Source organism: Trichoderma aggressivum, assembly GCF_033847375.1.
Source record: "Trichoderma aggressivum f. europaeum strain CBS 100526 chromosome Unknown scaffold_007, whole genome shotgun sequence".
NCBI classification, from domain to species: domain Eukaryota; kingdom Fungi; phylum Ascomycota; class Sordariomycetes; order Hypocreales; family Hypocreaceae; genus Trichoderma; species Trichoderma aggressivum.
In genome coordinates this window covers 480,454-502,202 of record NW_026946373.1, presented here as the reverse complement: position 1 = coordinate 502,202, position 21,749 = coordinate 480,454, and the positions used below count along the sequence as shown (strand labels likewise).

Below are 21,749 nucleotides of genomic sequence, written 5' to 3'. Positions count from 1 at the left end.
GCTGTTGGACTACGAGTTGTTCAATGTTGGAGGACGGAATGGCAGACAATGGTCAAATGGAATCGGCCCTATGGCAGATGCGACTGACGATCACGGAAAAATTACATCGGATTGTAAATGCAACTTATCTTGTGTCTGTCCAACGGCTTGAAGGTTACATCTCAATGCTTGGTAAGAAGGGGGGAGATATTATGGATGCAATATTTTCTGGTCATGAATGCCACCATCAAAAAGCGCATATTACCATCTTCTTGGCAGTTATATTCTGACATTAGGCCTTCTGAACTGAAGCTAGAAAACCGTGCAATTCAGCCACAGTATCGTCGTTTCCAGTGGCGTCTTTATTCGAGGGATAGGGCTTACACAGATTAATGTTAATTGCCTTATTAGGAAGGTAGCGTCTCTAGAGGTCCACCACGGACTCCGCGGTGCCTGTGACAAGAATCAGTTTCCCGCTGTTTCAAGGTGTTCAGCTTACGAATAACTAAAAGGGTATCTCCCAAAGGGTCCAAGGTAGTGTTTTGTAGAAAGATCTACATAAAATGCCCCTGAAGGCCGTGGTTTGGCAGCGGCAGACGCGGAGCAATTAGCTAAAGATGTAGAATTAATCTCGTATCATGTTTCATGGTCACTCTTCTCTTATGATTTGAGTCTCCCCTGCGACAATTCTCATATTTTGCAGAGTCTCAGCCCAATTAACATGATTTAACGCTCCTTTGGAAACTTAAAGACAGATATACAATATAATGGCTGGCTAACCTAAATACAATTTTAACCAACACATTGCAGAGTGACGCTCTTGCTAGTGTCGGCGTTGGTACCGCCATTCTCCAGCAGAGCAAATGTATAAGATCCCTTTTCCAGCTCCCACTTATTCGCTCGGTTCAGAATCATCAAATATCTGTCAACCTCCAGCTCAATGGAGACTGTCTTTTTCTCACCTGCATTCAGATACACTCGTTGAAAACCCACAAGCTGCTTAACTGGCTGGGTGACAGTTGACACACGGCCCAGTAAGTAAATCTGGGCAACGTAGCTGCCAGAAACAGAGCCAGTGTTCTGAATGTCTACTGAGAATGTGATCCAGTCACCACCGCCAAAACTCTGGCCACTCGCCCGAGCGTCGACGTTGGATCTCTTTGAGCCTGAGCCCTGGACGGATGCAGTGGGAGAAGTAGTCGAAAAGGTGGTGTAAGACAAGCCATATCCAAATGGATATGTGGGATCCGACGGAATGTCGAGGTACTGCGCAGCCCGAGCAGACGGCTTATAATTGTAATAAGCTGGAATCTGGCCAACCGAGTACGGTACGGAGATTGGTACACGACCTCCGGGGTTGAAAGCGCCAAAGAGTACGTCCGCAATCGCTTGTCCTCCGGCTTGTCCGCCAAAGAATGTGCTCAATACGGCGGATGACTGCTCGTAATGATCGGGGATGGCAAACGGTCTTCCACCCTCAAGCACCAGGATCACTGGTTTCCCAAGTGCGTAAATCTTCTTGGCTAGAGCATCTTGACTGGGCGCAAGGTCCAACGTTCCGCGATCGCCACTTTCACCGTCGCTATTCCAAGCAGCTCCCACGGCGAGGACGATAACATCGCTGTCTTTCGCAACTGAGACTGCTTGGTCGAGGGCATCGCCGTTGGGTGACACCAGATTCCACCAGAAAATGAGCTGTGAATTGACTGAGTTGACATTTGCCGTCTTCTTGTAGTTGTTCCATGACTGGAACTCGATACGGACTTGATGCTTGGCGCCCTTCTTGAAGGTAAACTCTACACCATCTTGAGGTGGGATGGAGTGATTCTGCTGCGTCCATCCGTAGCCTTCAATGGTCCCAATAACGTTTCCTTGGGGGCCGTAGCCCTTGGATGCAATCAACTTGCCGTCCACATAGAGCTTCGATGTGCTGTTTGGCCCAATCGCGACTCCAATCCATCCGTTCACGTCTAGTTCAGTAGGCGATTCGAGTTGACCTTCCCATACAGCGCTGAAATTGTTGGAAGAAAGCCCTGGTGGTGGGTATAGACCCCAGTCTTGGGCCGGAACCTCCGACCTCGTTGCTTTTGGAGAAGTGAAGTTCGTCGTGCCGTAGTACGTCGCCTTGAGGCCGCCTGTTTTCCCGTTTGATGACAAAAGATAACCTGGAACCACATATTGGTTGTTGTATTCCCAGCTGTTTGTGCCCCAGCTGGATGTAATCTGCACTCCCGATTGACTGGTCTTTCTCACATGGCCCAACATGCCTTGGCGAAGCGTGTCTGCATACTTGGCAGGATACTGTCCGAGAGCGCCGGAATAATCTCCCAAGTTGATGGTGTCAGCAAACGGGCCAATGAGTGCAATTTTTGTGTTTGATGATGCGCTCAACGGCAGTGTGTTGTTGTCATTCTTGAGCAGTACTATGGTCTTGTGTGCTGCTTCGAGTGCAACGTCCTGATGGCTAGCCACAATGGCAATCGGATCAATGTTTTCAGGAATGTAGGCATTCTTAAAAAGGCCGAGGTCCCATTTGAGGCCCAAGATTTTCCGAACGTGCGATTGAAGCGTCTTGAGAGGCACAGTTCCATTGGCTACAAGATCTTTGGTGATCTGTTGATATTTAGTATCCATCAATTCAGGAGACTCAATGGAGCTTACAGTCAGGTAGGAGTCCAGGTCCCAATCATAAAAGTCAATCATGCCGCCAGCATTAAACCATTGCTGCATTGCGTCTGCTTGAGAATTCGCCACTTTGTGCTGTGTGAGAATGTTTCTCATGCAAGTATCATCTGCCAGGGTAAACCCGTCAAAGTTCCAGTCTTCTAGAGCTTGATACAACATTGGGTGAACCGCTGCAGGGATTCCATCAATCTCGTTGTATGCCCTAGGCGACATTAGCCAAGTCTCAATATATAAATCGCAGTCCATACATCATTGCTCCTCTGGCTCCTCCTAGCTCGTAATTGGCTTTGAAAGGGACTAGAAGGTCTTCCATAATTTGTCGAGTTCCAAGGCCTGTGAATGGAGCTGTGTTGTGGCCGGCTTGAGCGGCACCATGTGCAGCAAAGTGCTAGTTCATCTTAGTGAGAGTCATAACAAAAGCATTGCAAATCATACCTTCATGATTGGGTAGACCGCATCAGGATCTGACCATGACTTGTTCTTGGATAAGCCAGAAGAGTAAGCAACTCCGATATGCGACGTGAGAACTTTGTCTTCTCCGAATCCCTCTAGAAGATGGTGAGTCACCGCTGAGAAGCCGCCAGTGCCTAGCTTACGAACCTTGAACTCTCCCCCAGCGAGGATCATGGGCGAGATCGAGGACTGGTGAGAAACAACCGTGTATTCCAATCGACCTTGCTTCCGTTCCTATGGCCCGTCCAACACGGTACACGATGTCGGTGTCAAATGACGCTGCCATTGCAATATTCTGCGGAAATAGCGATTGCTTGAACGACCCCACGCCATGAAGACATTCTTCGACGAGCATCATGGGGATTTTAACGTGCGATTTGACCAATTGGAGCTTCTGAACAGAGTTGAAGAATGACTTGTTCATGGGATACCTGGTCCAACGTGAGATTTGGCGATTGCATTTTGGTGGAAGTGTACAAACCAATCATGAATCACGCCAATGGGAGACGTCGGGCTAAGATGCATCGTTTGCTCTATCTTTGTCAATTGTGCCCTTAGTTTGAGAGCCAATATGGAAATTACCATAAAGTTCATTGTGAGAATCTTTTCCAACAATGTCGTCCCCAAACATGAGATGCAGCTGCAAGACTACCAACCATATCGTTATTATGCAATGCCATGATGGTTTTTCCATTATCTGAAACTCACCCAGATCGCTCACTGTCATCTTTGATATCAAAGAGTCAATGAATTGATCTTTATTTGCTGGCTTAGTTGTCGTTGCATCATTGCTTCGCTTGGTTAGCCCTTCAAAGTTCAAAAAGCCGGCATCAACATGAGAGGCGACCGAAATCGCCAAAAATGCTGCGGCCTTCCAATGTTTGAGCAGCATCTCGGATCAATTGGTTGCATTTACCAGGCTACTCTACAAAGGCCAGCTTGAAAGCTCAATTCTTCTTCTCACGACATTTTATACTTGCCGAGTCTGCAGTACATACGATGCCCGCCAATGGCACATTGCTATGAGAATGAGGGGCTTAGATGGGGGATCGACAATCCGATCAACAATGCGGGGAGGTGTCCGATCGGTGTTTATGGCTAAATTGAATCGCAATTCCGGGTCAGATGTGCATTCACAATACCACCCTATCCAGGGATCTATTACCCTACGGAATATTTCTTGTCAAGTCAAATGCCGTGATTAATCTCCACCTCGTTCGATGAGCCGACTGCAAACAAGGTTATGTCAAACGGAAATACGAATACATACTAGCTATGCCGGATGATTGCCTCATGTACGGAGCCAAGATTAGCCTGAAGACGATGGTTTGAATCCTGTCGTTTGTGTAATCAGAATAGGTAGAGAATGACGCCGGAGAATAACCCGAAGGATACGACGTCATGAACAAGACGGTATGATTAAAAATAACCTTTTAAGAAGCGTCACACTGCATACCCACGTTTGTTTGAATAGGGTATTGATTTGCTATTGCAATGACAGCTGTCTTGGATAACAGCCTATCAGACAAAGGACGTGTCGAACTTGAGTAGCATTGACCTGAGCAAGGTAACGTATCAATGCAGGCACAGGGCTGGAGTATTAGGAATGACGAATGGGGGCAACTAGATGACGGCGATCCAGTAAGTCATGTTACAAACTGCAGGTTACCATTTGGCCGAGCATCTTGGACTATTGCAAAATTATTAGTTTGTTTGTTGAATGCCAAAGACAGAGATATAAAGAGACATAGCGCGGCCGCCTCGTACTCCTCCTGGTCCTCGTCTAGACACTTGCGGGAGGAAGGGAGACGCACCGCAGCGGCCTGTGCCTGTGCCAGTGTCGAATTCGATTGAAGAGAGGAATACGGAGGTGACGTACTGCTGGTTCTGGTGCTGCATTTGCCGGCAGTATCTGTAGCAAGTATTGATGTCAGCTTACTATCGTGAATAAAAGAACAAGGCGTTGAGAACACACTCTTCTCCGATCCCTCCCTGACGCATCCACCCAAATGTCCTAACCACCACGGCCACCACTCTCATGAAAGCTCTCCACGGCTCCCACTGTCTTGGCGAATTCGCCGACCTAAGCGATAGGGGCTCGATTCGAAATGGTTGGGCATAGCTGTATTGAGGATTGTGATGCGAAATGGGGAGTCAGGAGGCAAAATATGGACGAGTTGGAAGAAGAAGAAAAGAAAGAAAGGCCAAATCACAAACTTCTGGTGCACGCTTGGCAGGCAACTGGCGCGTCACTCCAACTGCCTACATGTACCTACGCGTGGTAACGTGACTTGGCGATATCACCTTCTCTTGGCTCCATCCGATATTTAATGCCCAGTTCCCATCATTTGGCCGTCAGCTGGCAACAATCCGGTGGGGAATGTGGACTGTTATCCATCGCCGTGAGTTTCTCCAGTAGTTTCAGACTTCAATTTCTACATTTCAATAAAAAGTAAGAAATTCTGCTGGCCCATGTCTGGTGGAGAGCAGCGTGGCGGCGGCGGTGGTAGAGGAGGGAGTAGCGGTATGTCTAATATCCGCTTCCATTCACAATTACATCTAAATACTAACAGCATAAGCAGGCCGGTTAGGTAGTTATAGAGGAGAGGGAGAAGGGAGGAGGAAGAGTATATTCTTACTTAATTATTCTTTTATAATTAACCTTAGGCTAATATAAGTAATATAGAGTAGTATAGTATTAATAGTATAATATTTATTTATTTAAGGGTATTTAATTTTATTACTTATAATATTATAGTAAGAAAAATTATAGTTTTTAAAAAAAAGAGTTTAAGAAAAACCTTTTTTAAAAAGTAAAAGTAAATATTAACTAAGTTTAGCTTTTTAGCTTATATTTTTTATTCTATAGCCCCTGAAAACTAATTATAGAAGCAGAAGCAGTAAGCAAAAACTCTAGGCGACGCCATAGCCTAAGCCTTAGTTAAGGCCGAGGCCAAGGCTGGGGCTAAAGCTATGGCACAGGCATAAGAACGAGAATAGGAATAGTCTTAAGAGTAGACTTACCAGCAGAGGGCTAAGGAGGGAGAAGAAAGGAAGGATATTAATAAGCAGGATGTATTTATAAAGCGGGAAGAGAAGCTGTTCGGTTGGTGGCTCTAGATAAATCCAAGGGGGCTAAATATATACCGGTTGGCTGAGTACTTACTATTAATATATGTATATAATCACCAGTTGGCCCTAGATCTGACTTTGAGTTTACTTTTGCTTTATTAAAACTCGCCTTGTATCTTTGCATCTTCCACCTTTTTACCTTTCAGAGTCTTATCACTGTATCAAAGAGATCTCTGCAGAGATTTCATCACTGGTATTTCTTCCCTTGTTCCCTGTTCTGCCTTATCTTCACTCTTTTCCCCAAATCCGATCAAACACACCTTTATTTCCCATCTACTGACAATAGGTACTACTCGTCATTCGACCTCTGTCTCTCGACAGACGCAATCCACGAGACACTCTCCATTCTCCAGCCCTGCTTCTTTTCAACAAGACCCGGCTTCCTCAATGAGCACCGAACAGTGAAGGTACCCCCCGTGGCCCCCATGACACTCTGTTGTTGATTGCTGATGTGAAGCCTCTATCTAGACATCCCCTCTCGACCCATCCCCTCATCACGATGTTGCACCAAGACTGCTCAGCGCGCGTTTGGGCTCCCCTGAGAAGAATCCTGTGCCGACCTTGGCCTCGCAGAGTATCCTCAACATTCCTGTGCAGATGTTTTTCCCGTCTACAAAGGCGATGAGGAGATGTCTTTTGAGACATCCACTAACGGGACACTTGTTTTAGTAACATTCAGCCACATAGATTTGATAATTTTACGATTGTTCTTTTTGTTGTTGACCCAAATCTCCTACGTGAAAGTTTCTGGCTAACACAATGTAATCGAGAACCGTCATGTCGAACGTACGTTTCCCACCTTCGCCACCATACGTTCGCCTTCTGGTTACCAGCTAGGGCCAGTTCACGACCATTGCCACTAACATACAAGTAGAACCGCCGAATGACCGCTTTCGCCCGGCTCCTGGAGACGCTCGGGGCCGGCGAGAACGTGGGTGATGGTGGCGGGAGAGCGTGTGCTTGTGTTTCTGCTACCACCCGGGCCTGTGCCAGTGCCAGAGCATGAGCGTCGGCTTGTGCTTGGACAACTGCTTGAGCCTGTGCTTGAGCCCGGGCTTGTTGCCGTTGCTGCTGCTGCTGCTGACGGAGCTCATGCTCCCGCGGATCTGCCTCTAAAGCCGCTCTACCTCCACTGAGGAGGATATCATACTGGTGGCGCGATTACGCGCCGTCCTCGGCTCGGCCCGAGATGCCTCTGACGTACATGGGCCTACGGCCCCTGCCACGGCCACCTCGGTGGCTTTGTACTACACATGGAAGTATTGTTAGTTTGTTGTAGTGAACGGCGAAAAACGACTGAAACAACATGAAAGTATTCATACCACCTCCTCTGGCTCTTACTCGACCTCGGCCTTGGCCACGAGCTGTTCCACTGTCCCGGAGGGTCAAACAGGCATTGCTCACTTCCGTCGTTGGTCCATCCGAATTCCAGGTTATAATGGTCTTGAAAGAGACGGCGCCCTTTTTCTCCGCGAGGCTAAACGCCTCTTATCGACTGGCCTCGGGCACCTTCAGCAGAAACAGCGCCAGGCGAATGCTTTAGAGCTAGCTCAAGCTCAAATTGAAGCCGAGGCTGAGACCCAGATTCTGTGGCGTCACCATCACCCCCAACAGTCCACGTATGTTCACTGCCACTTCTTCAGAGCAGATGTCATTCACGCAGGGTCTGGTTCGGGAGGAATGGGCCGAGGATGTTTCTTCATCGCCCTTACATGCCCACTACTTTGGCTTTGGAAGAATTCAGGCGCTAAAATGGTCTGCGGGCTTGCATCTACAATTCATCTCCAGAACACAACATCTCATTCGAGCGCCCTAGAAGTCCCATTTTCCTTTATTAAACTAAAAAAAAGCATTCACGTAACTCTATCGAACGAAACTCACAAATTCTCATGCCAAAAAAACATGGGGCAAAATAGAAAAAAAAAAATTGGCAGAACAGCCAGCTTTCGAACCCCCGCGCTGCGCAGCGTCTTTTAGCCGCCTCATTTGCCGTACAGCGTCCTGCAGAGGGCAAGCCTGGCCCATGGCTCTTCGAGTTAACCACTCGGGTAAACTGGGTCGTTGGCCGACTGTTGTACCAGATGTTGAGAGAGGAATAGGTTTTCTTTACTTATCAAGGGCATTGTCTACACATGTACCTACCTGTAGGCTGAGTACGATAGAACGACAGAAACTTGAGGCTTTGACCAGGAGACGGCGTTGTTTTTATACCCCAGCAGTCTACGGGGCATCTTACAGGTATGCGACCCCACTGAAGAGGATCCGCCGGCTAAGCGTCAGCGACCCACGCACACGTACCTTGCACAAAGCCGTGGAGACTTTCGCCTCTTGGGTTTTTTTACTGGACGTGGTGAGAATGGCGCGCGAATTCGCCGTCTTTCGGGAACGGGACCAACCGGCTCTGATGACCGATGAGCAACGGGAGCAGCGGGCACAGGCTGAGAAGCTCCAGGTTCTCTCTCCAGCCCCCAGTTTAGCAAGAGGAAGAGTTGGATATGCAACAACAATAAGCCTAGTTCCATCTACTTCCATCTAGCTTCATCTATTATCTCTAGGTACTTTCATCTACTATCTCTACTTTCATCTACTATCTCTACTTTCATCTACCATCTCTACTTTCATCTACCATCTCTACTTTCATCTACGGTGTCGATTTCCATCTACTGCCTGGGATCTCGGACGGCTTACGTTGATCACGGATTTTACACCACAGTCACCGGTTTTGGGGCGTCATTCTCGCCGCGTCCGGCGAACGCTTGCAAAGCATATTGCAACAGTCCCAGTTTGTTGATTGCTAAAGAGATACAAAGAAATATACCGCGGCCGGCTCGTACTCCTCCTTGTCCTCGTCCTTGCCCTTGCCCTTGGCCTCCCCATTCCTCCCGAACCAGATCCTGTGTCAATGACATTAGCTTTGCTTCCGGCAATAGGAAGTGCAGTGAATGTGAGGGATCAAGCGAGGGATCAAGCAAAGGATCAAGCAAAGGATCACGAGGAAAGCAAACGAAAGAAGAAGAAGAACACAAGAGACCAAAGGCACTAGGCTCGAATGCAGGATGCAAGCTATGTGACTGAAATCTGGATGTGATGAGGATGAAGAGAAGAAGAGCTAAGCAGAAGAGCGAGGGGCAGGAGGACTAGCTAGGTGTGCAGTGGGGTCACGTGACAGTGAACATACGTGGATTGTTGGGGGTGGTGGCATTGCTGCCGTTGGCCGAAACTGCGGCCACTATCTTCCGGAAGAGATGAACGATATCATTGTTCTATCTATATGTTAGTGACATGTCGAAGACTCTGACGGCAAATTGAAACCAGGAGACGAAGGCTGGTAGACGAGTGTCGATGGATGAGGGTGGATTGACGAGAGAGAAAACTTACGTCAGTCATGATTGCGGTTCTATTGCGGTGCGTTAGTTGAAGTACTCTTTGGGGGGTAATGGGTAAACTTACGAAGAAGAAAATTGTTAAAAACGTAAAATCTATGTGGCAGAATGTTAGTAAAATGGACACACAAACATGCAAGAATGGCTTGGCACAAAGAACTGAATAGAGAATAAGGCCGATGATAAGGAGGATGAAGATAGCAGAGAGAAAGGCAGAAGAAGAGTTTGGGAATGCCTGTTTGTTGATTCAGAAAAGGTAGGATTGTTGAACTTACTGTGTGTGCGCGCGCGAGAGAGAGAGAGAGAGAGAGAGAGAGAGAGAGTTTGTAAAACAACACTATATACACTATGGTTAGTAAAATGCCACGTGATGACGACAACGATGATGATGATGGTGATGATGATGATGGTGATGGTGATGATAATGGTTTGGCCTTGATGCTGATCAAGATCGTGAAGAGATGGGGGGACCTTACTGAGAATGATGATGTTGTTGAAGAGAAGATTCCCCCAAAAGGTGGACAGCCGGGGAGGGAGGGGATTCTTCAAGGCGTGCTCACCTGGCGATACCAGGGCATTTTACCGAGGCATGCTCCGGCGCGATCGAGACGTAACGCTGCCCCGAAAGCAACTGAAAGAAATCAAAATGGGCATCGTGGCCCCAGTAGAGTTGGTGATGCAGAAGCAACAGGATGCAGAAGAGGAAGAGCTCGGAGATGGTGGAGCTGCAGCCAGACCAAAAAGTTGCGTCCCAGAAGCAGCACAAAGAAACAACGAAAATACATGTGCCTAATAGGCATCAGCTGGCGTGTCAGAAATAAAAGCGCCAGTCCCGGCAATGGCAACAGGAGAAGCAGATGCACAGCGAGAGGAGAGGGGCGGAGATGTGGGAGGGAGAGAAGGGAGGGGGAAGTTTTGGCATTTTTTTCTCATGCATCTCCACTGCTCTGAGATTACGGCTACATACACCTACTACCGCTACATGTTTCTACTACCTACCTAGTACCGCTACTATAGATATTTTCTGCCACCGCTGGATATTTTTACTATCGCTAGATATCTTTACTGTCTCTCCCCCCGTCCAGTGGTCTCGGAGAAAGAAAGACGAAATACACCGCCAAATTTCTAGTCTTTCCTTGCTCCTTTCAGAGGCTCCCGACACTTCTTCTTCTTCTTTCTTCTTCTTCTTCCTCGTCTTCCTGCCCGACCCCCCCTCACATCTGGCTGCGGCCTCTCCTGGAGGAGCCGATTCTGCTGCTATGTCTACTGCTATGTCTGCTGCTATGTCTGCTGCTACTGGATCAGCTGGGCCTGCTGCTGGTGGATCTCCTGCTGCTGCCGCTGCATTGCTCGGAGGATGGCCCGAAACAGAACGTTCTTCTATCTCGAGGAGAGGGACGGGATCACGGTGGTCTAGTCTATTGTCGGGGTCCGCTTCGATACCGGTCTTCAACCACAAAGAACATTAAACCTGCCACTACCACCTCCGCATCCACCAATGCGGCTATAAGATGTGTCAGTAAGCCAAATCCATGTTGAAAAGAGTGTCGACATGTGAACGTACCACCATATCATCTTTCTCTCCTAGTTAATACGATGCCATCGAGTTCAAAGGCTCAGATGTATTGGTACATACCGCGTAAAAAAAGGGGTCCCACAAAGGCCACGACAATGACGAGATGTTTTTATTTCACCGTTAGGATAGACAAAGGCAAGACGACCAAAGGGGAAACCAACAAAAAAAACAGCACAATGGGCCGAGAAGATGGCAGAATTTTCCTTTAAGAGTTGGGATGTGTATCAGAATCTGTAAGATGTCAGAAGGAGCACATACATTAAGGGGGGAAATGCCCGGAGGCGCACCTGATTGTCGAATGTGGTATCTATCTCAAAGTCAGAGAGCCAACACATGTACAGAGTAACGCAGGGAATACTAACAAAGCTGACGACAAAGGATCGTCAGAAATAAATAACTGTAACGAAAACGATTGGCAAAAAGACTCTCACAGGAAAATGGTGGGCAAACCTGAGTCGAATATGATGGTGTTGAAGGAGGAACAGACTGGCAGGCCCTTGTCTCCTTTCCTTCACCACCGCCTTCCGATCTCACAACATCAACGTTGATGCCGTCCATCAGCTTGGAGCAGCATCTTGTCGGATTTGATGCCGGTGTTGTTGCTGCTAGGTGGTCCGTGGCCGAAATGGAAATGCATCAATGTTGCTAAGCGTCAGTCAACCCAGGTGACAATGACAGTCACAGCCGTTTGTCGTTCCTGGAGATGCGGAAGCGGGTTGAAGTTTATCCTTGGACATTGTTTGAGAGGTGCCTTGGTACATCCTTGGCTCAACAGGCACCTTGCCGTCGTTTATTCACAGCGAGAGCCATCCAATGCTACTTCGACTTTGCATTGCACCAAACAGCCTTCAATCTCATGCACAAATCGGAGTCTGTCTGTGCCGTTTGCCTGTCGTGTCGCTGCATCTTGCCGGCTTCCCGAACATGATTTGGCTGTCCCTGAGCAACCACCTGATGGCGCTGAAACCGTGGGCATGAGAGCAAGAAGGGAACGAGGACAAGGCCAGGTGGCCCGGTTGATGGAGCACGCGAGAAGCACCGGCAAAATAGAGTGTCCGGATCCATGCGCAGTCCATCGGGATTGTCGACACCATAAAGAGGTAGAATGTCTGCTGCAATGGAAATCGCAATGTCAACGATCAGAATCACCGTCGTTCAATCACTCAGGTCTCTGCCGGACGTTGAAACCGGATGAAGCGCCCAATCCAGGTGAGATATTTTGGCAGCGAATCCAATCGACGATCTGATCTTGTGTGCAGTTTCGCTGATGATCCTGACTAGGACCCTCGCATCGATCGCAATGCACAAAATCCGAAGCACCAACAGCCACGCCCTCCAGATATCGTGCCACGACACAAGATATGGCCGCCTTCGCATTGTTCCGCTAGCGTCGTAGCCGAGACGGGAGGATCGCACATGTCTCGGCTGCTTAATTGTGCGCGCATATGATGGCGAATAGTGCCAGCACTTACGAGAAACCTTGATCTAGTGGCGCCGTCAACGGCCGGTTGACGGAAGCCCGACAAACCCAACGCAAGGGAGACGTCATCTCGCCCGTTTCATCATCACCGCTGCGTGAAGCATCAAAGACGACGAAAAGAGATACTCAGCCATGGCGTACAATGAGCTGTACCAGTATTCCGTCGTGTCATCGCTCATGGAAGGCGTCGGGGAAACGGGGATCCCGTATAGCCAGCTCGTCACGCACGGCGACCATGGGCTGGGCACATTTCGCCGGATGACCGGGGAGATGATCTGCCTGGACAACCAAGTCTACCAGATGAAGTCGGACGGCTCCATTGTGACGATTGACACTTCGACCGGTGACGATGTAGCTCCTTTCGCCATGGTTACGCGCTTTCAACCCTCCGTCACCACAAGCATTGCGTTCGATAGCAAACACGGCCTCTCCGACATCATGACCAAGCTGTTCCCAAAGACCAAGAATCGCTATTTGTCGTTTCGACTGGACGGCCTTTTCGAGTCAGTCGCCGTACGAACCGCAGATGGGCAGAAATACAAGCACGAGAAGCTCACAGAGCTGCACCAGCGCCAAACGACCTACGAGTTCACCAATGTCCGAGGAAGTCTCATTGGATTTCGATCGCCAGAGTTTTTACAAGGAGTCAGCGTGGCGGGCGATCATCTACATTTCATTTCCGACGAGAGAGACCGTGGTGGTCATGTGTTGGATTGTAAGTCTGCGGGCGAAGCCCAGTTTTCTGGGTCGATAATGAGCACGGTGCATATGCAGCTCCCAGACGATGATGAATATAATGAAGCAAATCTCGAGCTTGATGATGATGGGATACGCAAAGTGGAGGGCTGAGCGCGCTATGGCTGATACTATTACTATTCAATTGTCAAGTGCTGACCACGATAGTTTATTGCATGTGTAATCCATTTATCATCAAGCACAATTAGATGTGTCATTTGCTGCCCATTGCTATCTTAACCTTGAATTTGTCTTGGACCATGTTGAGACAACTTTTCGGCCCATCACTAGCAGCTCGAGCCTTTTGGGCTGGGCTCCTGGCTTTGAAGACAGATGCCGTGGGCTTGAGAAGCACGCCGTTGTGTTCACCACCTGACACTTGACCTCATATCAGATCCTTTGACTACTGGAGCATACTTGTAGCTTCCAACGCTGCTCCCTCGGTCCAGGCCCCGGCCCCAGCCCCTGCGCTGGTCGGGCCTGTCAAGAGAAAGAGGTCGGATGACGAGTAGTACCTATTGTCAGTAAATGGGAAATAAAGATGCGTCTGATTAGATTTGGGGAAAAGAGCGAAGAGAAAGTAGAAAAGAGAATGACGGAAGAAAGACAAACGATGGAATACCTGCAGAGGTCTGTTTTGATGCATTCAGGTTACGATTTCGCAAAGGTGCTACGTAGCTTTGCTCAATGATTATATAGCTGCGACCAGTGCTTCAATGACCTTATGTGCATGCGTGGTATTTCTTCTGATCGTAAACTGGTAAATTGGAATGGTAACAACAACATTTTTCTGGACAGCCGTATGACTTTGCTGCGGGCAATTCGAGACCCGTATTCAATTACTACCCTCCTCTCCTATCGCGGAAATTCATGGCCAGATGCTCGTCGAGGACGGCTTGTTGAACCTCGTATTCTGAGAAAATTGCCTTTTTGCTGCTACACGGTTGCGGCTTGTGCATTATTGACTTTATTCTGGGTCGGCGTTGCATTTGGCTCTACGGTTCTGGTTGCTGGTTGCAAGTTGACATTGATGTCAGAACGGTACTACCCATAGGAGATGTCGCACCCGTGACTGAGGTTGACATTATGCCGCCGATCGCTAGATGGGAATGGATTGCTTGGTCTCTTGGTAGAAAGGAGCTGTCTGGTGGCATCAAGTGCTTTCCCATACACCATATATCTCGGACTGCCACGTCCACTTCATCCAGAGTTTTGTCATCCTCCACTGAATACGCCTTTGAGCCGGGGCCAATGCGGCACGCATGTCCCAATGCTTGATGTCACCATATGGTCGGTGTCACCGCCGGCCACCGTCTCATAGATTCCCAATGCTGTCGGTGCTCTTGGTTCAAACATATAAACCGCGAGGCGTACGGCCACCTCTTTGATGGAGTGCGCTGGTATGGCCATCTTCATCACTGCTCTGACCAAGTACTTGTCCCGGCGTCATGTCTTCCACGCGAAAGTACGTAGTGCTCTTGGTGTACTCAGGGAATAATACACTCGAAGGTTCGATCTCGTGGGTATGGGACCAGTAACGATGTCGATCCTGTTGGATCGTTCTAAACATGAGTAATGGAAGTCATTAGGAAGCAGAGAGGATACCTCACATACGGATGCTTGCCGAACTTAGCTTCCGGAGTCTTATCAAGAAGCGGGTTGACTCTTTGGTGGAGTGAAGCAGGTGAGTCAATGCGCGTCAACGTGGTCATCGGCGACTTGGGTGTATGATTTTTACTGTCGGTTATTAGTTGGGGTTGGTTTTTCGATGCTTCTTGGAATTGATGTCTATTCCCTGTTGGAATCCCTGATGCTGGGTAGGATCATAATCATTACCCTCGTGAGTAACGATTGGGGACCTGGAATAGCTTAGTCTGAAGACCTGACGACGATCTGCACAAACGGAATTGTATTCTTAGTAGTGGTATGATGGTGAAGATTGGCTGTGCGCTGTCTCTCAAGCACCGACGTGTTGACTGAAGCGCAATAGATTGCCTTGGCAACTATCTCAGTTTGTATCAAAAAGAGCAATGCCGGCAAACGTTTGTGCATATCTTGATGAGTATTTCGTTGGCATTGCCTCGCTGCTATGGCGATGAACGACTGCTAGGCACGCAGAAGCTTTTGGTTCGACATGCGAGCGCTGAACGGTGAATTCGAAAGTATGAGACTGTTCAAAAGGGTTGAAATGCGGTGGGTGGTTGATGTAGACGGTTGGCATTCATTCGTGTGGTTTTGGGCAAACGAAGCCCATTGTTGAGTTCGCGGCGCAGCTGCATCAGCGTGCCTTAACGCAAGGGTCCGTGAAGGAAGAGGCATGTCGCATCGGTGCAGAGAAGATTGCTGAATTACGGTGCAAAAGATGACTGAAGCAAAAGCAGAAACGCCCATTGTAAACTCTTTGAATAGCTTTGAGGCCCTTTTCGCCAATAAAGCTCTGGAGAAACCGTGGCGCTGCATTCGGCGTGCAGCTGGGCATGTAAGGTCCAGAGGCGACGGGCCGACGGTGGCAGCAGAGAAAGGATCCAGCGAATCACAATGCGTAAAACATATGTTGATAGAAGCAAATCGAAAGAGACAAACGGCTTCTGATTCTACTTGCTGTTCAAACAAATCTCGTGGCGCAGAATTCCGTTCAATTGTCGCGACAAGGGCAGCACTGCTTGCTCATCTTGCGCCTGTTTTTCTCAAGCAGTAACCAACTTACTCCCCAGCCTTCCAGGATACCTTGAGCCTGTGACGGCCTTACCAATTGCACAAATCTTTCCAGTTGGTCTTGCACAATTTCACTGTGGTTGTATTGTGGTAGACCACAAGAGTAGAGTTCCCAAACCTACATGGTCTGGCGCTTCTGAGCGCGATATCTAGGATAAATGCAACATCATTGACTTTTCCCCATGCAGCCTGAACACTAATTATATGCATATCTTCTAGATTGTAACAATTGGTTTAGCTAGTCCCAGATCTACTCTGTTCTGATCAGTAACTGCACTGTCAATCACAAAGTGCTAAGATTTGTCCTTCAAGGTGGCTCCGGCTTGAACGCCGAGTCGTTGCCCACTGGCTCATGAAAAAGTGAGATAAAAGTGACAGTTAATTACATATGCACTCATTGCTCTTGGAGCGTAATGAAAAGTAAGAAGTTCTGCTCGCCCCTAATTGGAATTCCCTTCTTTCTTCTTCAACACCATCTACATCAAAGCAAGTTCACCCATTAGTTTCCACCAAGCGCTCATTGCTAATAATTGGCAATATAGTTCTTTTACCGATATCATTCTGTCTGCCTGCGGGCGCATTTGTATGCTTTTGCTCTGATCCTTTTCCTGTATGATTCGCTAACCATGACAAAGACATTTCTTTAACAAACGTGGTTTGGCTCCGGCCCCCCTTTTTCTGTACGATTTCTCTTTGGTATCTCGTTTTTTAAGGCTCGCTGACTGTGACGTAGAAATTCTTTAGCGAACGCTGTGGGCCTTGTGCCAATTTCTCTGTCAGTATATTCAGACCACATTTCTGCAAGACGGCGACGGCACACAGCTAACTAGTAGTCGAATAGATGCCGACAAATCGAAGAACCAACGGGGTGCGAGCCGAGGCCATGCCTGGTGGAGAGCAGCGTGGCGGCGGTGGCGGCCGCGGTGGCGGTAGAGGAGGGCGTAGCGGTATGTCTAATATCTGCTCCTATTTATAATGATACCTAAATACTAACGGCATAAGTAAGCTAATTAAGTAGTTATAGAGGAAAGGGAGGAGGAGGGAGGAGGAAAAGTATATTCCTACTTATTAATTCCCTTATAATTAACCTTAGGCTAATATAAGTAATATAAGGCAGTATAATACTAATAGTATAATATTTATTTATTTAAAATTCTTTAATTTTATTATTAATAATATTATAATAAAAAAAATTATAATTTTTAAGAAAAAGGGTTTAAAAAGAATTTTTTTTAAAAAGTAAAAGTAAATTTTAACTAAGTTTAGCCCTTTAGCTTATATTTTTTATTTTATAGCCCCTGAAAATAAATCACAGTAGTAGAAGCAGTAGGCAAAGACTTTAGGTAACGCCATAGCCCAAGCTTTAGTTAAGGCCGAGGCTAAGGCTAAGGCACAGGAACAGGTGCAGGTATAGGTACAGGTACAGGCACAGGAACAAGAACAGGAACAGGAACAGGCACAGGCACAGGCTTAAGAGTAGCCTTACTAGCAGAGGGCTGAGGAAGGAGAAGAAAGGGAGGATATTAGTGAGCAGGATGTATTTATAAAGCAGGAAGAGGAGCCGTTCGGTTGGTGGCTCTAGATGAATCTAGAGTGGCCAAATATATACCGGTTTGCTAAGTATATATAATTACCAGTTGGCCTTAGATCTGAAGTTGGGTTTACTTTTGTCTCACTGCAACCCCCCTTGTATCTTTGCATCCCTACCTTTTTACCTTTCAGAGTGTTGCTATTGAAAAGCTTCATATCGTCGCCTTGGACAATCTTAAGCTTGCTGATAACGTTCCTCACAACAGTAATAACGTCAGAAAGTCTCCAGATGGAATGCTTCGGTCGTTTGCCTTTACGTTGAACACGCGCTTTGCTGTCTCAATAATACCTACGACTAATATTAAGGGGGAGCTGCATCTACTCCTCACCCATCTTTGAGCGATTGATCTGCCGCACTCCACGGCGATCAGCAAGAAGTACATCCCACTCTTGGTCAATAAGAGCCATGGAAGCCTTATCGCCTGTCAATTCCTTACCCTACTCGTAGTCCTTTCGGAACCACTAAGCGGGGTTGGCCCGATCAAGTCGATACTTCTTCTCGAACGCCTCTTCAGACATCTTCAAAATGCCAAGCTTCTGCTTCTCAATGCACATGGCATCGAGACTATCTTCACCATTCAGGAACTGAGTATCGCGATGTCTTGCGATATCCTATGATGTTAAGCTTCCCGCTCTGCATACCAGGTCACGTTATAACCAAGTTGGCCTCTCCTGGGTAAGGAGGATAAACTGCCTAAGAACTAAGATTGGAACAATTACTATCGAACTTTTGTCTAGCAGCTATATGGCTAGCCCAGCTGATCCACGTCTTCTCTTTTGTGGTTAGTTTAGGTTGCCCTCTTTTGCCTTGATGCCCGATCTTTCCGCATCTATCTTCTAACGTTTGAAGCCAAGAATTGTCGAATAGGGGGATCGTCCAGATGGGAGAGATCAGTCGACTGTCGAGCTACCTAGTAGAGTAGGCATGGTGGTTGCAGGCTGGCACCTACGTTGTCGCGTTAGTAGTTGAGTCAAGTTTTTTTTTTCGGGCGCGATCAAACTTACGCAGAAGTGCGGTTTCCGTGAACCCTGGAGGATGTGGTGATGTTGATGAGCTTGGCTTATGTTGGTAAATGTGCCCCGGTTTACAGATCCATTGCGATTCGGGCGATAACAATATGCGTGTCTTTTCCCATCATCCACTTCAAGCAAGACGACGAGACACCTCTACGGAAAACTGAAAGATACTGCTGGCTGTGGCACCGGTCTTCGATTCTTCGATATCCCGCCTAAGGTACCAAGACTGCCTTCCATCGTGCATCTCAAAACGTCAAAAGGTGGGACAGCTCGCCCAGCAGAGCCAGGTGCTACTAAGGTAGTTGGGTTCTCATCGTCACTAAACGTCGGCTTGGTGTACCCTTTCACCTCTCCTTATCTAGGTAGGTACTTTTGCTTTCTGACTCCTTCATTTTTATCAGAGGTAAAAAAGTATGTATCAAGCGTCACCAGCATGCAGAGAAATGTCTGGGAGCGGTAATCTACCAGCTCCAGGAGCTGCTGAGAAGTCTGTCGATCTGTCGGCGCCACGGGCGCGTGAAAGGGCCTAGCAAGGGTAGAATCCTGGCCGAGGAGGAGGAGGCCGAGGAGGTATGTCCCTCTTTCCATCCCTTCCCACTATTTTTTATTCTTCAAACAACTGACACTACCATAGAACAAGGCCGAGGCGATCGCGTGTTCCGAGGTGGTACTATAAGGACTTCTGGTTTTTGTTGGGAATGGCTGTGGTAGTGTGCTTTTGCGCAGCCAGAACGAAAGACTTTGGACCCAGGGCCTGGAGACCGTCGTTGGCAGCACCGCTGCGGCCATCACCATCGCCATCACCACCGCCACTGCCGCTGCTGCTGCCACTACTGCTGTTGCTGCCCCGGCTCCGGCTTCTGCTATTGCTATTGCTGCGGCTGCCGCGCCAGCCCCTGCGCTAGCTAGGCCTGTGGCCTAAGAAGGGGAGTAGCAGGAGAAAGAAGAAGGCCAAGAGGAGGAGGAGGAGGAGCCGGTGATGTCTGTGGCCAATGGCGACTTCGAGCCTCATGTAGACATCGGAATCGTGAGAATCCCTGGCTTTGCTGGGAGTGGCGCCAACGACGCACTTTCACCATGTCAGGTCAAAATATTGTTTAAGCTTGCCGTCAGGTGAAGGCAAAAATTCTGGACGACTATATTGCAGGCCAGAGCAGCGAAAGTGCTCCTCCGAAATTCTACCCTCATGATGCATTTTCCTTTTTCAGTCTTCTCACACCCCGTGGCAAGCTGCATCAGCCAGTCGGACATTTAATAAAGACAGCTTACAAGGCTTTGCAAGATGCTGGGAAAAGTAAAAGTACAGGTTTTAGCAAGATTTTGGAAGAATTTCAGGCTGGGCTGAGCAAAATCCCTATGAACGTAATTGCTCTCTCGAGGAGATATATCCTCCTTGATTACAATATGTTAATTCTCAAGCCCTTTGCTCTTGGTAAAAGGAATATGCATAATCTAGCGCAAAGATCAATAAGCTGTCGGCCACCACTCGACTACAATTATGACTTAACCACCCACTACGCCAGCCACTTCTAGCAATTGGCTATAACTGTTACAAGTTCTATTGTTGTTGTTTTTGTTGTATTAGTCTAATTTTAGTAACACAAAGATGTAAAATATATCTGTAGATAACTAAAGTACTACTTATAATACAAATAGTACTTGCTAATAATATTGAGCTATTAGGTAGTCTGTGATAATATACTTATCCCTACTATGGCTACTATGGCTACTATGGCTACTATGGCTACTATGGCTACTATGGCTACTATGGCTACTATGGCTACTATGGCTACTATGGCTACTATCCTTGCTATCCCTAGTGGCTGGCAACATGTGGTATTTGCCGTGTAGTTCAGAAAGGTAGGCAATGTCCCTTATCTTGGAACGACGTAGCAGACGGAATGTGGTATTTGCCGTGTAGTTCAGAAAGGTACGCAATGTCCCTTATCTTGGAACGACATAGCAGACAGAATGTGGTATTTGCCGTGTAGCTCAGAAAGGTACGCAATGTCCCTTATCTTCAAGATGATATCTCGGTAAACGCCCCATCGGCTCCAGATTGTTGCTTCTTGATCATGTGAGATCAAACATTTGCGGATGCATGCCCCGAGGCAGTTTGTATAATCTTCGGGTCATAGTCGCAGAAGCTAACATGCGCCTTGCACTAGTTGGCGACAATATTCGCGTTTGTCAGCCTCGCCCAAGTCCCGGGCGTCTATGGCATTGTCAGGGGCCCGAGGAAGGAAGAGGCATAATAAAGCCACGGAGCCGGCGAATACTACTAAAGTTGCTGCTTAGAGGCTAGTTATAGCTAGGATTTACTATATAAAGGAGCGTAAATCCCCTTAGTTTTAGAAAAAGTTAAAGATAAATATAATTATTATATACCTCCTAGCTACTTTATTCTTTTATAATAACTAAAACTTTTCTTTAATTTTATTATTTTCTTATATATTATTATTTTTAATAAGTTTATTTTTTTTTAAAAAGTAAAAGATTATTAAAGTAAAAATAATAAAAATTATTATTTAAAAATAAGTAAAAAATAAATTATATTTTAAAAATATATAATAAAGTTTTATATTTTATATAATACCTTTTAAAAAAAAATTTATTTTTTAAATTAATATTTTAATTTTTAATACTTAATATAATTTTTAATTTATTATTTTAAATTTCTTAGTTTTTTTTAAAAAATAATATACTTTTTTAATTAAAAATAAGTTATTTAGTTTTATAATTTTTATTATAAAAAAAAAAAAAAAAAAAGCTTATTTAATATTTAGTAAATTTTATTAATTTTTAAAATAAAAAATTTAAAATATTTTTTTTATAAAAAAGGCTTTTTTTTAAATTATTTATTATAACTTTTAAAAAAAAATTTATAAAAAAGTTAATAAATTATATAAAGAATTAAAAATTATATTTTTTAAAACTTATATTTAAAAAAAAAACTTAAAAAAAATACTAAAATTATATTTTTAAACTTAATATTTTATTTATA

At 46.6% G+C, this 21,749-nt stretch overlaps 4 protein-coding genes across 4 annotated transcripts; 3 read left to right on the top strand and 1 right to left on the bottom strand.

The window, feature by feature from the left end:
- Positions 1–771: 771 nt before the first annotated feature.
- On the bottom strand, positions 772–4,009 carry Triagg1_2707 (CAZyme family GH3; the record flags this gene model as incomplete). Its single annotated transcript, XM_062896918.1, has 8 exons — positions 772–2,592; positions 2,641–2,866; positions 2,913–3,052; positions 3,100–3,212; positions 3,265–3,548; positions 3,599–3,650; positions 3,700–3,765; positions 3,826–4,009. The coding sequence occupies 8 exons, from the start codon at positions 4,007–4,009 to the stop codon at positions 772–774; spliced, it is 2,886 nt and encodes a 961-aa protein (XP_062758324.1).
- Positions 4,010–9,980: 5,971 nt separating this feature from the next.
- Positions 9,981–11,101, top strand: Triagg1_2706 (uncharacterized protein; the record flags this gene model as incomplete). The annotated part of the gene is made up of 2 exons (XM_062896917.1): positions 9,981–10,242; positions 10,689–11,101. 2 exons carry the CDS (start codon positions 9,981–9,983, stop codon positions 11,099–11,101), a joined length of 675 nt encoding a protein of 224 aa, XP_062758323.1.
- Positions 11,102–12,820: 1,719 nt separating this feature from the next.
- On the top strand, positions 12,821–13,537 carry Triagg1_2705 (uncharacterized protein; the record flags this gene model as incomplete). The annotated part of the gene is made up of 1 exon (XM_062896916.1): positions 12,821–13,537. The coding sequence occupies one exon, from the start codon at positions 12,821–12,823 to the stop codon at positions 13,535–13,537; it is 717 nt and encodes a 238-aa protein (XP_062758322.1).
- Positions 13,538–19,188: 5,651 nt separating this feature from the next.
- Triagg1_2704 (uncharacterized protein) lies at positions 19,189–19,667 on the top strand (the record flags this gene model as incomplete). The annotated part of the gene is made up of 4 exons (XM_062896915.1): positions 19,189–19,232; positions 19,285–19,315; positions 19,380–19,412; positions 19,476–19,667. The coding sequence occupies 4 exons, from the start codon at positions 19,189–19,191 to the stop codon at positions 19,665–19,667; spliced, it is 300 nt and encodes a 99-aa protein (XP_062758321.1).
- Positions 19,668–21,749: the final 2,082 nt, after the last annotated feature.